This window comes from Oncorhynchus gorbuscha, linkage group LG22, assembly GCF_021184085.1.
Source record: "Oncorhynchus gorbuscha isolate QuinsamMale2020 ecotype Even-year linkage group LG22, OgorEven_v1.0, whole genome shotgun sequence".
In the NCBI taxonomy this organism is placed as follows: Eukaryota; Metazoa; Chordata; class Actinopteri; order Salmoniformes; family Salmonidae; genus Oncorhynchus; species Oncorhynchus gorbuscha.
Window position 1 is genome coordinate 42,769,237 of NC_060194.1, and position 17,022 is coordinate 42,786,258.

At 42.4% G+C, this 17,022-nt stretch overlaps 1 protein-coding gene across 2 annotated transcripts in view; it reads right to left on the bottom strand.

The window, feature by feature from the left end:
- The window catches only part of mfsd14a2 (major facilitator superfamily domain containing 14A2), a 40,661-nt gene that overhangs the window by 18,006 nt on the left and 5,633 nt on the right, over positions 1-17,022 (bottom strand). Inside the window, exons 2-7 of one of the 2 annotated variants that reach the window (XM_046322537.1) lie at positions 16,719-16,814; positions 10,607-10,669; positions 10,093-10,220; positions 9,161-9,275; positions 7,885-8,103; positions 6,150-6,263 (exon numbers count right to left, since the gene is read on the bottom strand). In XM_046322537.1, coding sequence (XP_046178493.1) covers positions 6,150-6,263; positions 7,885-8,103; positions 9,161-9,275; positions 10,093-10,220; positions 10,607-10,669; positions 16,719-16,814 — 735 coding nt within the window. The remainder of the gene's footprint in view (positions 1-6,149; positions 6,264-7,884; positions 8,104-9,160; positions 9,276-10,092; positions 10,221-10,606; positions 10,670-16,718; positions 16,815-17,022) is intronic. The other variant, XM_046322538.1, reaches the window with a different exon arrangement.

A 17,022-nucleotide genomic window follows, 5' to 3' on the forward strand; every position in this document is an offset into this window, starting at 1 on the left:
GGGGGAGCGGGGCATCAGTTATCGCTTATCGTTATTACCACGGAGCGTGGCTTGGAGCGCACGCTTCAAATCAGTGTCATGTGAATGGCCAATGATCACGGCCCTACGGATCCTCATAAGCCAATTATGCAATCGATATGGTTAATATGTAATGAAATTAATTATATGTACACATGAAGACAATTGAAGGTGAAATGAGAAACGTCATTGTTTGCTAACTGATCAACTTTGATGCCAAACTAATGGGTATTATAGATTGAATATTCAATCACTGTTTGTATTCTTTCATGATAAATAGTTACGAGCCTAAATGACTCACGGATGATTACGATTGACTTCTTAATGAACTGGACTGTTGAACTCCCTAAATTATGTTAATAATGAATTATATGATTTTTGATTATGAATTTGATTGGATACATGTTATTTGTTTCCTTATGTTTAAAGGAATTCCTGCCTCAGTCTCATCCATTCCTCTGTCAGACACATGACCACCTGTTCACCTTCACTGTCAGTCATCCTACCGGTCCAGCTACCCACACAGATTCCACTAATCTTTCAGTTTGTGTCTGGGACATATCTGATATGACAAATTGTATCTTGGAAAGTCTACACATTCTAGTTATCAGATTCACATGGAATTGTTGTGCAATTTAAATGTTGAAATATGAAATGTGATTTTAGCTTCAAAATGAGAGAATTGTTGTCATAAGTAAACTTACGCTCACTCAGTGGCCACGCCCAAGTGAACAGACATTGGTTGGAGAGGGATGAAACACGCCCTTCTCTTCCCCAGTACAAAAGCCTCCATGACCCAATTCACGTTAGACTAAGCAAACCCCAGCGTGAGCTGTGGTTGTGTATGGTTCAACAACTACTCTAACGTAATTTACATGAGATCAGATCACCTGGAGTTGACGATTTATTTAGAATAGAGCAGCCAGAATACAGCACGAGCCATTTACGGCAACTTGGTATGAACTTTGAACTATTATTTCACTAAAGACTGAGTGATACATCTGAGACGTAGAGTTCTCAGCTGCAGCTGTAAACGTACGAGGCCTAGGAAAGGACAGACAATCTCCTGAGATCAACAGGGTACTTTAACGTATCCGCTCTACAACACTACGACCAGAAAGATTATTCAAAAGGACAAATGGCGATATCTGCTGGGTAAACCAGTCTTCCATATTCAACCCATTTATCGAAGAGCAGCTCAGAGTAAATATATCTCTAGCATTTTCCTTTTCCGAAAGGGCGGTTATTAGAATGCGTAAGATTGTCTTTACGGTAGCATAGCTTCTCATGGTCCGATAGAGACCCAAACCCTTTGTCCCTCAGTCTTCCCGCTCTTTCATTCAAACCCAACCCCCTTTGTGTAACTAACCGTCATATCGGATTAGCCCACCCGGGAATTTTTATGACATGATTAGTAATCGATGTATGATCTATCGTATGCATGCATTTATGCTTTAGGTATTTAGTAAATAAAAAATTAAGCCAATTTGTGTGTTGCCGACTCAACTTGTTAGCCAGGATTCGTGCAGATAAAGTACTTTACGACAATCAGAATGACACTGAATAAGGCGACGATTAATAATTGACTTATTGATAAAGATATTCAGATCTTTAAGAGAGTAGATTCGGGAGATAACCGCTCAATACAAATGAATGCTTCTGTGGTGCCCCAGGTTATTAATGGTTTAATTCAATCACGTAATCGATTTGATAAAATAGCAACTCATAATTGAATCAGAGACGCGACACTCTGGTGAGCCCTGCGGTTGCGGGCGGTGCAGTTGCCGTACCAGGCGTTGATACACTGCGACAGAATGCTCTGTAATGCATCTGTAAAAGTTTATGAGGGTCTTAGGGGCCAATCTGAATTTCTTCAGCCTCCTGAGGTTGAAGAGGCGCTGTTGCACCTTCTACGCCACACTGTCTGTGTGGGTGGACCATTTCAGATTACACATCCCTGACAAAACCGAGGAACTTGAAGCTTTCCACCTTCTCCACTGCGGTCCCATCAATGTGTATGTAATCCCTCTGCTTTTTCCTGAAGTCCAGCTCCTTCATTTTGTTGATGTTGAGGGAGAGGTTATTTTCCTGGTTCCACTCCACCAGGGCCCTCACCTCCTCCCTGTAGGTCGTCTCATCATTGTTGGTAATCAGGCCTACTACTGTTGTGTCGTCTGCAAACTTGAAGATTGAGTTGGAGACATGCGTGGTCACACAGTCGTGGGTGAACTGGAAATGGAAGTGGGTCTAGGGTGTCAGGTAAGGTGAAGGCGATGTGATCCTTAACTAGCCTCTCAAAGCACTTCATGGTGACAGAAGTGAGTGCTATGGGGCGATAGTCATCTAGTTCAGTTACCTTTGCTTTCTTAGGTAGAGGAACAATGGTGGACATCTTGAAGCAAGTGGGGACAGCAGACTGGAATAAGGAAAGATTGAATATGTCAACACTCCAGCCAGCTAGTCTGAGGACGTGGCTAGGAATGCCATCTGGGCCGGCAGTCATGCAAGTGTTAACACGTTTAAAATGTCTTACGTCGGCCACGGAAAACGAGAGCGGGCCGCGTCGGTGGCACTGAGTTATCCTCAAAGTGGGCGAAGTGGTTTAGCTTGTCCGGGAGCAAGACTGTGTCCGCAACATAGCTCGTTCTCCCTTTTGTAATCTGTGATGGTCTGTAGACCCCGCCACATAAGTCTCGTGTCGGAGCCGTTAATTTGCAACTCCACTGTCTCTGTACGGACATCTTGCCTGTTTGATTGCCTTACGGAATGAATAACTACACTTTTTGTATTCTGCCATATTCCCAGTCACATTGCCATGGTTAAATGATTTCAGTTTTCCACGAATGCTGCCATCTAGCCACGGTTTCTGGTTTGGGTAGGTTTTAATAGTCACAGTGGGAACAACATCCCCTATACACTTCCTGATGAACTCAGTCACCATGTCCGTGTATACGTCAATGATATTTTCAGAGACTACCTGGAACATATCTCAGTCCGCGTGATCAAAACAATCTTAAAGCGTTGATTCCGATTGGTCAGACCAGCGTTGAATAGTCCTTAGCACAGGTACTTCCTGTTTGAGTTTCTGCCTATAGGAAGGGCGGAGAAAAATGGAGTTGTGATCTTACTTGCGGGGGAGGCCTTGTAGTCATCTCAAAAAAGGTGAGTAGTCGCGGTTTAGTGTTTTTCATAAGAGAGTACTACAGTCAATGTGTTGATAAAGCTTCTGTAGCTTTTTCCTCATTTGCCTTATTAATATCGACAGCTACAATGTGGTTAGCTTTATCAGGAGATGTGGTTTCCAGTTTGTATGAAGTCCAGTGTAGTTCATTGAGGGCCGTCGGGGTTTTGGGAGAATTCCTGGTCGTAATGCTGGCGAGTTACCGCCACTGATATCCAAAAGTTATTTCCAGCTGTATGTAATAACACATTATTTTAGCCCAGAATGTTTTTTGTAAGAAGTAACAACAAAATACTGCAACGTTGCTTAGGAGCAGAGCTGCCATGTCTGTCGGCGCCACCTTACACATCGTTATAGCAGAGTTTGCAAAACAAATGCCACCAGATTCATAAATGATCACTATATAATTCTGCCAGGTTGGCCTACTTTGCAGTCAACATTTATTTGGGGAAACCTTTAGAGATGTTCATTCAAAAGAGTACGACTGGATTGGGAATATCAAAGACTCAACCAAGACTTTGGACCGAACTTTTTGAATACCTGGATTGCGTACCCATTTCTGTTTGGAAAAAAAAAAAAAAAAAAAGAGTAAAATTGTGAACAAAAACTAAACGCAACCAGCTACATTTATTTCACTGGCACCCTACGACTAATAAAATAAAACAGAACTGGTGTCACACTGCCATGTTAAAGGGCAGTGTGTCATATGCGAGAGTTTGGGGGTCGCAGTTTTGAGCCCTGCTGGCTGACTAGTTCTCTAACTGTAGTTAACTGGTGACAGACCAGACCATGTTGTTGACACTATAAAAACAGTAGCCCTACTTGGCCACATTCAAAGGAGTTTGGGGAATTCTGATGGCAGGCTTCTGAACAGTCAGTGAATTCACAGATATGAAGCAGACCACATTGTATTGTTTTTGTACTCTGAACTTTCCTGCGTGGGAAGAATGGACTTCTCTCCACTATAAATTTGCTGATGCATCACTGTATCTACCCACCAAAATAGGGGTCGAGACTAGGGGGTAGGAGTTGGTTTGATGCGGATCTTACCATGATTACAGATAATCCTAAATAAATCGTGAATAATGATGAGTGAGAAAGTTAGACTCACAAATATTATACCCCTGCAAAAATGATAACCTCTGTTATTGTATTGGTGAGGGTTCGCATGGTCTTTGGGTTATGACCGACTCTTTCTCACTCATCAGGATTATCTGTAATCATGGTAGCATTCACATTAATGTAGAAGTGTTTAGAAACGTATTCTAAGGTGACTCCAAAATGGACAATACATTATTTACCATTCATTACTATTGGGCACAATATAATCTGACACCACCAAAACAACACAGCAACTGCGTCCAACAAACGTGTAGAGTCACAAGCTTGACGCAGTCATTGCGTGCTATGAATATGGGATCAAATACTGAACTTTTGACTACTTTAATACACAAATTAATTTGCCCCAATACTTTTGGTCCCCTAAAATAGGGTGGGACGAAAGTACAGAAAGTTGCGAAATGTCTAAATGGTTCAACCGTTATGGATGAAAAAAAAACTAAAATCTTTCCAATTTTTTTTTTTAAAGGCCAGTTTCTCTAAATATATCTGGAATAAATAATAAACAGAGAATGAAGTTAACCAAACTAATTAAGCCTACGGACCTGAGAGGGCTCTACTATATCATTGGCATGCTCATATCAATCACTTGTTGGTGCCTAGACAGACGTGACTCACTTGGGGTTGGGATGGAATCTACAGCATGTCATCCATGCGTGTTATGTTCTTTACTATTTATCAATAATGTGAAAAAAATGCAGGCCTTATCTGACCATTTATAGTATGTAATACACTCAGTTTGGAGAAATGCAAGGAGATACTTAGAGAATCCAGACAATTTATCACTCTGGTCACCGATTGCCCTTAAATCAGGCGGGGTGGCAGGTAGCCTAGTGGTTAGAGCGTTGGACTAGTAACCGAAATGTTGCAAGTTCGAATCCCTGATCTGACGAGGTAAAAAAAACTGTTGCTCTGAACAAGGCAGTTCCTAGGCCATCATTGTAAATAATAATTTGTTCTTAACTGACTTGCCTAGATAAAAAGTGGGTAAACTGGTTTTCAAATTACAGTGGTTGAAAAAAAACGTTTCAAATTCTACTGCTCGGAGGGAATTAATCTGATAAATTGAGACATTTTGGAAGAGACATTTGGTGATGAGGACTGGACTGCTATCTGTCTTCCCCCAAATCCAACTCTATAAGCATACAATATCTGAAATGTTAAATGATTTCATAGAACCTAGTTTATACCGGTTTGCCTTTATTCGTTTCAAAATGTCAACCAGATACTGGCACCATTGCACATATATTTTTGGGACTGTAACAGAATCCAGTCTTAAATTGGCAGGAGGTTAATTTGCGGAGTCAGAAGATCTTAATATGCTCTTTCACCAAACCTATAACTTCTTTATTTTGACTAACATTGTATTTGAGCCCGACTCCTCTGAACATCTGTTTAATACTCTTGTATATTTTTATTAAAATATTTATTTTGATGTTGATGTCCACAGCTGAAATACTGTCTGCGAGGATGTGGCTTTCAGGCTCCTGTTATTTATACCCCCAGAAAAAAAAAAAGTAGAAAAAAAAAAAAAAAACTCACTTTTGACCTGCATGAGAATACTGAGAAATTCTGAAAAATTTGGTCACCATTATAGTCATATGTAGAAAACCATACATGCCACATAAATCTTACTGCTGTCTTATTTTACAACTTCTAATTTTTCTATTATTTTTAGGGTATTTTTACTTAACTCCCAGGACTCCTGTCTGTGTGGTACAGTTTTTTTTTTGCTCAGAAAACTTGGGGCGAAATAAAAATCACACTCGGGCCAAATTCGGCCTGCCAGTTGGAGAACCCTGGAGGGGGTGAGTCTCGATGTTGTCAGTACCTGTCTGAGATAGAGGAAGAAGCTGGAGTATTGTCCGGCCTCAGGCAGGTAAGACAGGAACACTGTGATGCAGATGAGAAGCACCGTGGAATCCTGGCCCACCTTCCGCAGAGACTGGAGATGGGACATAGAATAAATTAGATTCAGATACATTTTGTTGTCAAACACAGATCGGTTGTCCTGTTCCTTAGAGATAGAGGCTCCCCTCAGGCAGAATGGTATTCAGCAAAACGACAATTCATAGTCACGCCAATATTGTTTTGAATGGTGATTTTAGGACTGATGCCCAACTGAGCAGTCTACTCAATGCATCCTCATTAGGTGCGGATGACGATTCCATCCAAAGTGCATTACCATGGCTCGAAAACACAATGACAATTCTAAAAAAAACACAAATAATTAGTAGGAAAACCTTTTGTCATCATTTTGATGTCGTGAGATTGACTTTAGATGCAGTATAACGCTGGCTATTTAGCTTATATTGAGGATAAATTTGAGATAGCTAACGTTAGTCCTAAATAGCTAGCAATGCTAACTTTGCAAGCTAATGACAACATTGCAGTGGTGTATTGTACCAAAGTAAAAATACTACTTAAGTAGTTTTTTTTTTTGGGGGGGGTACTTTACTATTCATATTTGACAACTTTTACTTCACTACGTTCCTAAAGAGATGTACTTTTTACGTCATACATTTTCCCTGACACCCAAAAGTACTTTGAATGCTTAGCAGGACAGGAAAAATGTCATCCCTACTGCCTCTGATCTGGCAGACTGACTAAACACAAATTCTTAGTTTGTAAATGATGTCTGAATTTTGAAGTGTGTCCCTGGCTAATTTTAAATTATTTATATGTAAGTTGTAATTGCTAAAATGCACTTAAGTATATTTAACAGGGTGACTAACTTTTACTTGAGAAATTTCCCATTAAGGCTTCTTTAATGCTACTCAAGACAGTCGGGCACTTTTTCTACCACTGCAACATTGCCATCTGTCTAAAGTAAATATTTAATAGAAAACTGTGTGCCTACTTTAGCAATGTCATCACATTCCCAAGCACCTTCAGTATACATTTAGACACAGTCATTAGTTCCGATTCAAAGTCATTAGCCCTCGTTCTACTTTTGAGCATCAATATGGTTGCGGCGTCTGTAGAACGTTGATAACTATGGCAACGACGTGATTCAAGTGACGGAGACGCAACCCATGAATAGTACTATAGTACTCACAGTGGAGGGGTCGGCCTGCTCCCAGGAGGTAATATACTACAGTACTATAATAGCATAGTACTCACAGTGGAGGGGTCGGCCTGCTCCCAGGAGGTAATATACTACAGTACTATAATAGCATAGTACTCACAGTGGAGGGGTCAGACTGCTCCTAGGAGGTAATATACTACAGTACTATAATAGCATAGTACTCACAGTGGAGGGGTCGGCCTGCTCCCAGGAGGTAATATACTCCAGTACTATAATAGCATAGTACTCACAGTGGAGGGGTCGGCCTGCTCCCAGGAGGTAATATACTACAGTACTATAATATTTGACTATATAGTACAGTACGCACAGCAAAGAGGTCATTATACTACAATACGATAATAGCATAGTACTCACAGCGAAGGGGTCGGCTTGCTCCCAGGAGGTAGTATACTACAGTAATATAATATTTGACTATATAGTACAGTACGCACAGAAAAGGGGTCATTATACTACAGTACGATAATAGCATAGTACTCACAGCGAAAGGGTCAGCCTGCTCCCAGGAGATGGGTGCTCCCCAGGAGGCTGGTCTCATCTTCTCGGGCAACGATTCGGGGACGACCACCAGGATGAAAATGATGTCCAGTAGGGCAATGGCCGTAGCCAGGATAACTACCAGGGTGTCACCGTACGTCTCCGACAGGTACGCTCCAATGGCCGGGCTCGTCACTAGGCTGGCTGCAAAGGTAGCGGACACCTGAAGGGGGGGGGGCAGTAGATAAAGGAGACAGAGGGGAGAGGAGAGAGAATGTTAGAGTGGAGGACAGGAGAATTGGTGTCATTCTAAAGTCAGGAGTATTATTTATTTATATAAAACGTTTGGGGTCACTTGGAAATGTCCTTGTTTTTGAAAAAAAAAGCAATTTTTTGGTCCATTAAAATAACATCACATTGATCAGAAATACAGGGTAGACATTGTTAATGTTGTAAATGACTATTGTAGCTGGAAACTGCAGATTAAAAAATACAAAAATAGAATATCTACATAGGTGTACAGAGGCCCATTATCAGTAAACATCACTCCTGTGTTCCAATGGCATGTTGTGTTTGCTAATCCAAGTTTATTATTTTAAAAAGGCTAATTGATAATTATTAAACCCTTTTGCAATTATGTTAGCACAGCTGAAAACTGTTGTGCTAGTTAAAGAAGCAATAAAACTGGCCTTCTTTAGACTAGATGAGTATCTGGAGCATCAGCATTTGTGGATTCGTTTACAGGCTCAAAATGGCCAAAAACAAGACCTTTCTTCTGAAACTCGTCAGTCTATTCTTGTTGTGAGAAATGAAGGCTATTCCATGTGGGAAATTGCCAAGAAACTGAACATCTCATACAACGCTGTGTACTACTCCCTTCACAGAACAGCGCAAACTGGCCCTAACCAGAATAGAAAGAAGAGTGGGAGGCCCCGGTGCACAACTGAGCAAGAGGACAAGTGCATTAGAGTGTCTAGTTTGAGAAACAGACGGCTCACAAGTCCTCAACTGTCAGCTTCATTAAATAGAATCCATAAAACACCTGTCTCAACGTCAACAGTGAAGAGGCGACTCTGGGATGCTGAGGCAGAGTTCCTGTCCAGTGTCGGTGTTCTTTTGGCCATCTTAATCTTTTATTTTTATTGGCCAGTCTGAGATATGGCTTTTTCTTTGCAACTCTGCCTAGAAGGCCAGCATCCCAGAGTCGCATATATAGAAAACAACAAAAATAACACTGATAGGATGCCCATCTTGGTTGTTATTTAGTTTCCCCTCCTCACCAAACCGTAGGCTGTGCTCCTCTCGTGTTCTGCCGTGATGTCCGCCACGTACGCAAAGATCACAGAGAAGGTGACGGCAAACACACCAGACATGGAAATGACTGCAAAGTACCACCTGAAGAGAGGACGGGAAGGAGGAGAAGAGATTAGTCAAGGTGATATGTTAGCAAGTCTGTATAGCTCTATTGTGACTGTGGATACCACTACAGTAGAGGTCCTGTTGAACCACAGGGAGACGACCGATACGGGGGCAGTTGCTTCATCTACTCTTGAATATAAAGCTTCAATATGTAACTTTTTGGATGACCCGACGCACATAGAAGTGTGTGTTATAGATCTGTCAGTCGCATTGAAAGCAAGTCTAATAAGTGGTAGATCTGTTCTATGTGCTCTGTTTCTATGCTTTCCCGTTCGTGCGTCTTTTACTTTCGGTTTTGTACACCAGCTTCAAACAGCTGAAAATACAATTGTTTTTGGTTGTGAAAATATATTTCACAGCGGTTTTGGACAGTACAATGATTCTCTACACCAGGGGTACTCAACTCTTACCCTACCAGGTCCGGAGGCTGATGGTTCTCTGTTCTACCTGATAATTTATTGCACACTCACCTGGTGTCCCAGGTCCAAATCAGTCCCTAATTAGAGGGAAACAATGAACAAAAATGCAGTGGGACTGGCTTCGATGTCCTGGGTGGAGTTTGAAGGCCCTATACGATATACTTGCTTGTTTTTTTGTCACAAACTGAAATTAGAACTATTAGAATTCTAGCAACCAGGAAATGGCAGGGCAATGTCTGTGAAGAGTGTCTTTAAAACACCTTCACAGACTTGAAGTTGACCATTCTTTTTTATTTTTTAATGTTATTAATCTGGCTCTGCACCATCACACCCCATAGAGATGTATTAGTGATGTAGTGTGTGTGTGTTCTCACCATGGGCTGATCTTCATGAGGGGGATGGGGGCGCAGGTGAAGAAGACTGTTAGCAACAGGAAGGACTTCCTACCCCATACATCTGACAGCGCACCAATCAGAGGAGCACTCAGGAACGACAAAATACCCTAGGGGAGGGAGAGAAATGAGGAGACCTTGGTGATCTGTGCACTGAAATAATGAGTAACTAACATGGACAATCCTTCACACGTACAGTTTGTGGCTCTAGTGCAGTAGTCCATGCTTTCCCATGATACAACCTACTATACTAGGCATACACACTCCCGCCTTCCAACATCTACACACACACACATCCAACTTGAGGTTAAACATCTACACAGACAACCTGAGGTGAAAGTCACTGAAACTCTCCACTAATTAGTGAACAAGAGATTAACAGCATCTTACACGCCCAACTACATAAACATGGAACATGGTGAGTTTACCTAATGAGTTTCCTAGCTACAGGCTAGACTCCAACAAGCTAGGCTGCAGTAAACTGTCATGCTCTCACCTTGACACCGTGAATGAGCCCATTCATCAGGAATGTGTGTTGAGGGAATGTTTGATGTAAGACCTGGGGAGACAAACACAGATAACACCTCAAACTGTTGTGTCCATACAGTAGCCTACAGTAAGGTAACACTGTACTGTGTGGGTTAACACTCCTGCATTCACAATATCGACTTCAATATAAAAAGAGACAAAACAAAAATAACTGTCGTGTCTATTAGTACAGTGTAACAGACATATGACCTAAGGTGACTGCTCTTCACTAGAGGAAAAAAAACAAACAATGCATTTGCCATCAGCCATGTGATCAGCTGATGGTTACCTTGAAGAAAAATGTACTTTACTACGACTGTGATCAAATGGCCAGGTGAGACAACCACATAAGACGAATGCACAAACTGTAAATCACTATGGATAAAGACACTGCTAAATGACAACTATTTAAACCTGTTCACTTAGGTCAACAAACTACAGCACAGGAAAATACCCATTACACAATATCCACTTCATTATTTGATCATGACCTTTCTGCGCCTGAGATACCGAGAGAACAAATACAATTAGTTAGGTCACAGAAACTAAAAGCAGAGGTGGAAAGGTCAAAGCACACTGTGTAAAGTTAGGTATCTTTTAAAGTAAACCGTTTTGTTTCATTGTTAACTGAAGGGAGGTCTAAGGAAGGTCACTGAAACACACTCAGGCAAAATCAGGCACATTGTGCATTTGAGGGGAAATGATAAAGAGGTCAGAAGTCAGGCATGGCATTTCAAACACTAAATGCTAAGTCAATGCCATGCAGTTTTAAAAAGTCAATGAGATGTACTTCTTGCCTGCTTCACAGTGGTAGATTAACGTACGTTGGTAATTAAATGAGCTGGGAACATTGATGCCAATTTCTAGTCTCCCCACTGCCCTCTGATTAACCCAAAAATGCAAAAACAAATTGACCTCAAATGTAGTCAGGACAACAAATCAAGATAAGCACCACTCCAGATATATTCATTTTTATTTAACTAGGCAAGTCTGTTAAGAACAAATTCTTATTTTCAATGACGGCCTAGGAACAGTGGGTGCCTTGTTCAGGGGCAGAAGGACATTTTTACCTTGTCAGCTCGGGGATTCGACCTAGCAACCTTTCTGTTACTAGTCCAACGCTCTAACCACTAGGCTACCTGCCGCCCCAGACTGAGCAGGTCGAAAACACTCCAAAATGAGAGGTTCTACTGAACTTGTCCAATTGTCCAATAACAAAAAGTTAAAACACTGGTTTTCACATTACGTTGCAAAACGTTTCGCTACCTTGTGCCGTAATGAACATGTGTGCATGTCAATATTGTAGCTCAAAGATCAATTGTAGTTAGTAACTGGAGCCATAGTAAACATGTCAGTGACATTGCAAGGCAGTGTATGAAAAATAACGATCTCCTGGACGACAACACAATGTATTTTCAAATTCACTATTATATAAAAACAATGTGTAATAAGGGTTGGCCCCTTTTATTTCAACTCATGAAATAAAAGATGGCAGAAATGTTCCAATCTCACAAAAAAAATAAGCTTATTTCTCAAAATTGTGCACACATTTTGTTTACATCCCTGTTAGTGAGCATTTCTACTTTTGCCAAGATAATCCATCCACCTGACAGGTGTGTCATATCAAGAAGCTGATCAAAAAAAAGCATGAACATTACACACATGCACTTTGTGCTGGGGACAATAAAGGCCACTAAAATGGACAGTTTTATCACAACACTCAATGCCCCAGACATCTCAAGTTCAGGGAGCGTGCAACTCACATACTGACTGCAGGAATGTCCAGAGAATTCAAAATGTTGATTTCTGCAAATTTAGCAGTATGTTCAACTGTCCTCGTAACCACACCAGCCCAGGAGGTTCACACCAGGGTCTTGACCTGACTGCAGTCGTCCACACCAGCCCAGGAGGTTCACACCAGGGTCTTGACCTGACTGCAGTCGTCCACACCAGCCCAGGAGGTTCACACCAGGGTCTTGACCTGACTGCAGTCGTCCACACCAGCCCAGGACGTCCACACCAGGGTCTTGACCTGACTGCAGTCGTCCACACCAGCCCAGGAGGTTCACACCAGGGTCTTGACCTGACTGCAGTCGTCCACACCAGCCCAGGAGGTTCACACCAGGGTCTTGACCTGACTGCAGTCGTCCACACCAGCCCAGGACGTCCACACCAGGGTCTTGACCTGACTGCAGTACGGCGTAGACTTCTGTGGGCAAATGCTCACCTTTGATGGCCACTGGCACGCTGGAGAAGTGTACTCTTCGCGGATTAATCCCGGTGTCAACTGTACCGGGCAGATTGCGTCGTGGGTGAGCGGTTTGCTGATGTCAACGTTGTAAACAGAGTGCCCCATTGTGGCGGTGGGGTTATGGTACAGGCAGGCATAAGCTACAGATTAACACAATTGCATTTTATCTATAGAAATTTGAATGCACAGAGATATCGGGATGACTTCCTGAGGACCATTGTCGTGTGAATTATCCACTGCAATCACCTAATTTTTTAAAAATGACAATGCATGGCCTAACGTCTCAAGGATCAAGCTGAAAATGTCCCATTTCTTCCATGGCCTGCATACTCAGACAAGTCACCCATTGAGCACGTTTGGGATGCTCTGGATCGATTAGTATGACAGCGTGTTCCAGTTCCCAACAATATCCAGCAACTTTGCACAGCCATTGATGAGTGGGACAACATTCCAAAGGCCACAATCAACTCTATGCAACGGAGATGTGTCATGCTGCATGAGACACATGGTGTTTAAGGTGTTTGTGACCAACTGATGCATACCTGTATTCCCAGTCATGGGAAATCCATAGATGATGAAATTATTTCAATCGACTGATTTCTTTATATTAACTATAAATCAAAATATTGTTACATGTTATGTTTATATTCTTGAACATTGTATATAGTTTGTCTGATATGATTAGTTCTTTCAGTATTTCTTCCATTGAGGGGAGTCACATTTACATCTAGGCTCCGTCCCAAATAGCACCTTATTGTGAGAGAGGCGGCAGGGTGGCCTAGTGGTTAGAGCGTTGGGCTAGTAAGTGGAAGGTTGCAAGTTCAAACCCCCGAGCTGACAAGGTACAAATCTGCCATTCTGCCCCTGAACAGGCAGTTAACCCACTGTTCCTAGGCCGTCATTGAAAATAAGAATGTTCTTAACTGACTTGCCTAGTTAAATAAAAGGTAAAATAAAAAGTAAAAATAAATATAGACAATAATGTGTTTAACTAGGGATAGTTTAGGAGTAGAACAAACCAGTGTCTCAAAATCATCCTTGCATCTGGGAGACTAATCCAGGGTGGGGTTAAGGCAACAACCCACATGCAGATAATGACAGGATGAACCCAGAGTGGGTTATGATGCTCCTTGGTGTGCATGGGAGGGGTTGAACCAACAATGACTGAGTATTGTTAGCATCAGCTAATATAGTACTCTGCATTTGTGTTAAGTTACTCGGGTCAACAAGCCTCATTATTAAAATAATGAAATAAAGATGATTGTTTGAAGATATGACAATGTCTCTCACTTGATTAGAATATTTCACGACACTATATAGTGCACTGCTTTTGACCAGAGCCCTATTGGCCATTTTCAAAGGTAGTGCACTATATAGGGAATAGGGTGCCATTTGGGACCCAGCCCTATAACAACAACCTTGCACTGAACTTCTCTCTCCCTCGCTTTCTGATGAGCCCTTTCAAAAGTGAAAGGGACCTCGTTCAAATAATACAGCGTTTGATGTACCTTTACATATTCAGTCCATTAGTTCCTACCAACATTAGTTCCTACCTCTCATCCACACAACAGGCTGCGTCATCAGGCTCGCTCAACATTTAATTATCAATTAAATTATTCATAGCCGTTATAGTGCAGCTGTTTGTGGGGAAATGTCACTCCCTGGTTGTGCTTGGGAAAGAATTAGGAATGGGTGGAAGGTATGAATGAAACATAAAACAGTCATTATGAATTATTTATACAATCCGGTTCTTTTGGGGGACGAGGGTTCTTATCATTTTGGTCATTGAGCAGACACTCTTTTCCAGAGCGACTTATAATGAGCTTGTTGTGCTCAGTGGTGGTGTGCAATGGAGCCGTCTCAGTGGTGGCTTAGACACCTATAGAGATCTGAGATATTGATGAGAAACATTGTAATATTAGGGGTTTTCCTGGATCAAAATGGGGCTTAGGTGGTGGGCGTGGCGGGGTTATGGCCACGAGGGTGGCCAATGGTGCGGTCGCCCGACTTGACATTTTAGAGGCCCTCGTTGGCCGCAGTGACAATTTAGCAGATTTAAAGCAAATGTCTTGCTATTCTACACATCTTTCCATGAGGCTGAAATAACATTAGCAGTTTTAAAGCAAATTTCCAGCAATTCTACACATCTTTCCATCGCTTATGCTATTTAAGTGACACAAACGTTATAAATCCACGACTGCGTGGCCATGCACGCCTCCAACTCAATCAAGTTTGCAGGCGACACTACAGTGGTAGGCTTAATTACCAACAACGACGAGACGGCCTACAGGGAGGAGGTGAGGGCCCTCGGAGTGTGGTGTCAGGAAAATAACCTCACACTCAACGTTAACAAAACAAAGGAGATGATCGTACACTCCAGGAAACAGCAGAGGGAGCACCGCCCTATCCACATCGACGGGACAGTAGTGGAGAGGGTAGAAGGTTTTAAATTCCTCTGTGTACACATCACGGACAAACTGAAATGGTCCACCCACACAGACAGCGTGGTGAAGAAGGTGCAGCAGTGCCTCTTCAACCTCAGGAGGCTGAAGAAATTTGGCTTGTCACCAAAAGCACTCACCAACTTTTACAGATGTATCACTAGCCACTTTAAACAATGCCACTTCATATAATGTTTACATACCCTGCATTAGTCATCTCATATGTATATACTGCACTCTGTACCATCTACTGCATCTTGCCTAAGCCGTTCTGTACTCATTCATATAGTTTTTGGAACATATTCTTCATCCCTTTACACTGTGTGTATAAGGTAGTTGTTGTGAAATTGTTAGGTTAGATTACTCGTTAGTTATTACTGCATTTTCGGAACTAGAAGCACAAACATTTTGTGAGTCACACCTGAGACCAGGTGGTGGTTTACTCATGTGATAATGACAGAGAAGCCGGTTTGGAGGATATATTGGCATGAGTGTTGTTAGGCCCAAGGCTTTAGCGGGTGGTAAATTTGTGCAACAGACATAGGCGTTGCGTTCCTGTTCCCTACCACACGTAGAACAACGTAAGCTAGAGAACAGATGGTGGTTTGAGCTACCGTGAGCATGGGTTGTATCACTACTGTATGTAATCATAGGTAGGCTCCATAGTTGAGGGGAGCAGGTGGGCACAGCTGTGTGGTGGTTTACCTACTTACAGTTTCTACTGTGGGGATGGGCGTGGTAAGCTCAGCCTATGCTCTACAGTACAGATCACTGAATAAGCCCTATGGGTCCTGGTCAACAGTAGTGCACTCTAGGGATGTGACCGTGGGCTCAGGGGGTTAACCTACCGTTAGCATGGGTATGGTGAGCTCAGGTTTTTTTTTAATGTTCATTTATCCAATATTTTACCAGGTAAGTCGACTGAGAACTCGTTCTCATTTACAGCAACGACCTGGGGAATAGTTACAGGGGAGAGGGGGATGAATGAGCCAATTGTAAACTGGGGATTATTAGGTGACCGTGATGGTTTCAGGGTCAGAGTGGGAATTTAGCCAGGACACCGGGGTTAACACCCCTACTCTTACGATAAGTGCCATGGGATTTTTAATGACCACAGTCAGGACAACCGTTTAACATCCCATCCGAAAGACTGCACCCTACACAGGGCAGGGTTCCCAATCACTGCCCTGGGGTATTGGGATATATTTTTTTTTAGACAAGAGGAAAGAGTGCCTCCTACTGGCCCTCCAACACCACTTCCAGCAGCATCTGGTCTCCCATCCAGGGACTGACCAGGCCCAACCCTGCTTAGCTTCAGAAGCAAGCCAGCAGTGGTATGTAGGGTGGTATGCTGCTGACTTTGTTTGATCCCGGGGGGATTAACCTACCGTTAGCATGGGCGTGGTAAGAAGCCCCCAGGCAAAGAACTCCAGGAAGATCACCACCACAGCATGATAGACGCTGGGATCACCCATCCCCTGGGGCTACAGCATAGAGAGAGAGAGAGAAAGAAGAACGGAAAAGAGAGATAAGAGAAAAGGAGGGAGGAGGGAGAAAATAAGAAAAAAAAAAGATTAGCTGACCGGCATACAATTCCAAAATGCCATATGCACATCCACAAAACTTTAATTTAAATAGCCAACGGACAACACTCGTTTCAAAAATAGTGTGTGCAGTGCGAGTGAACAGCCA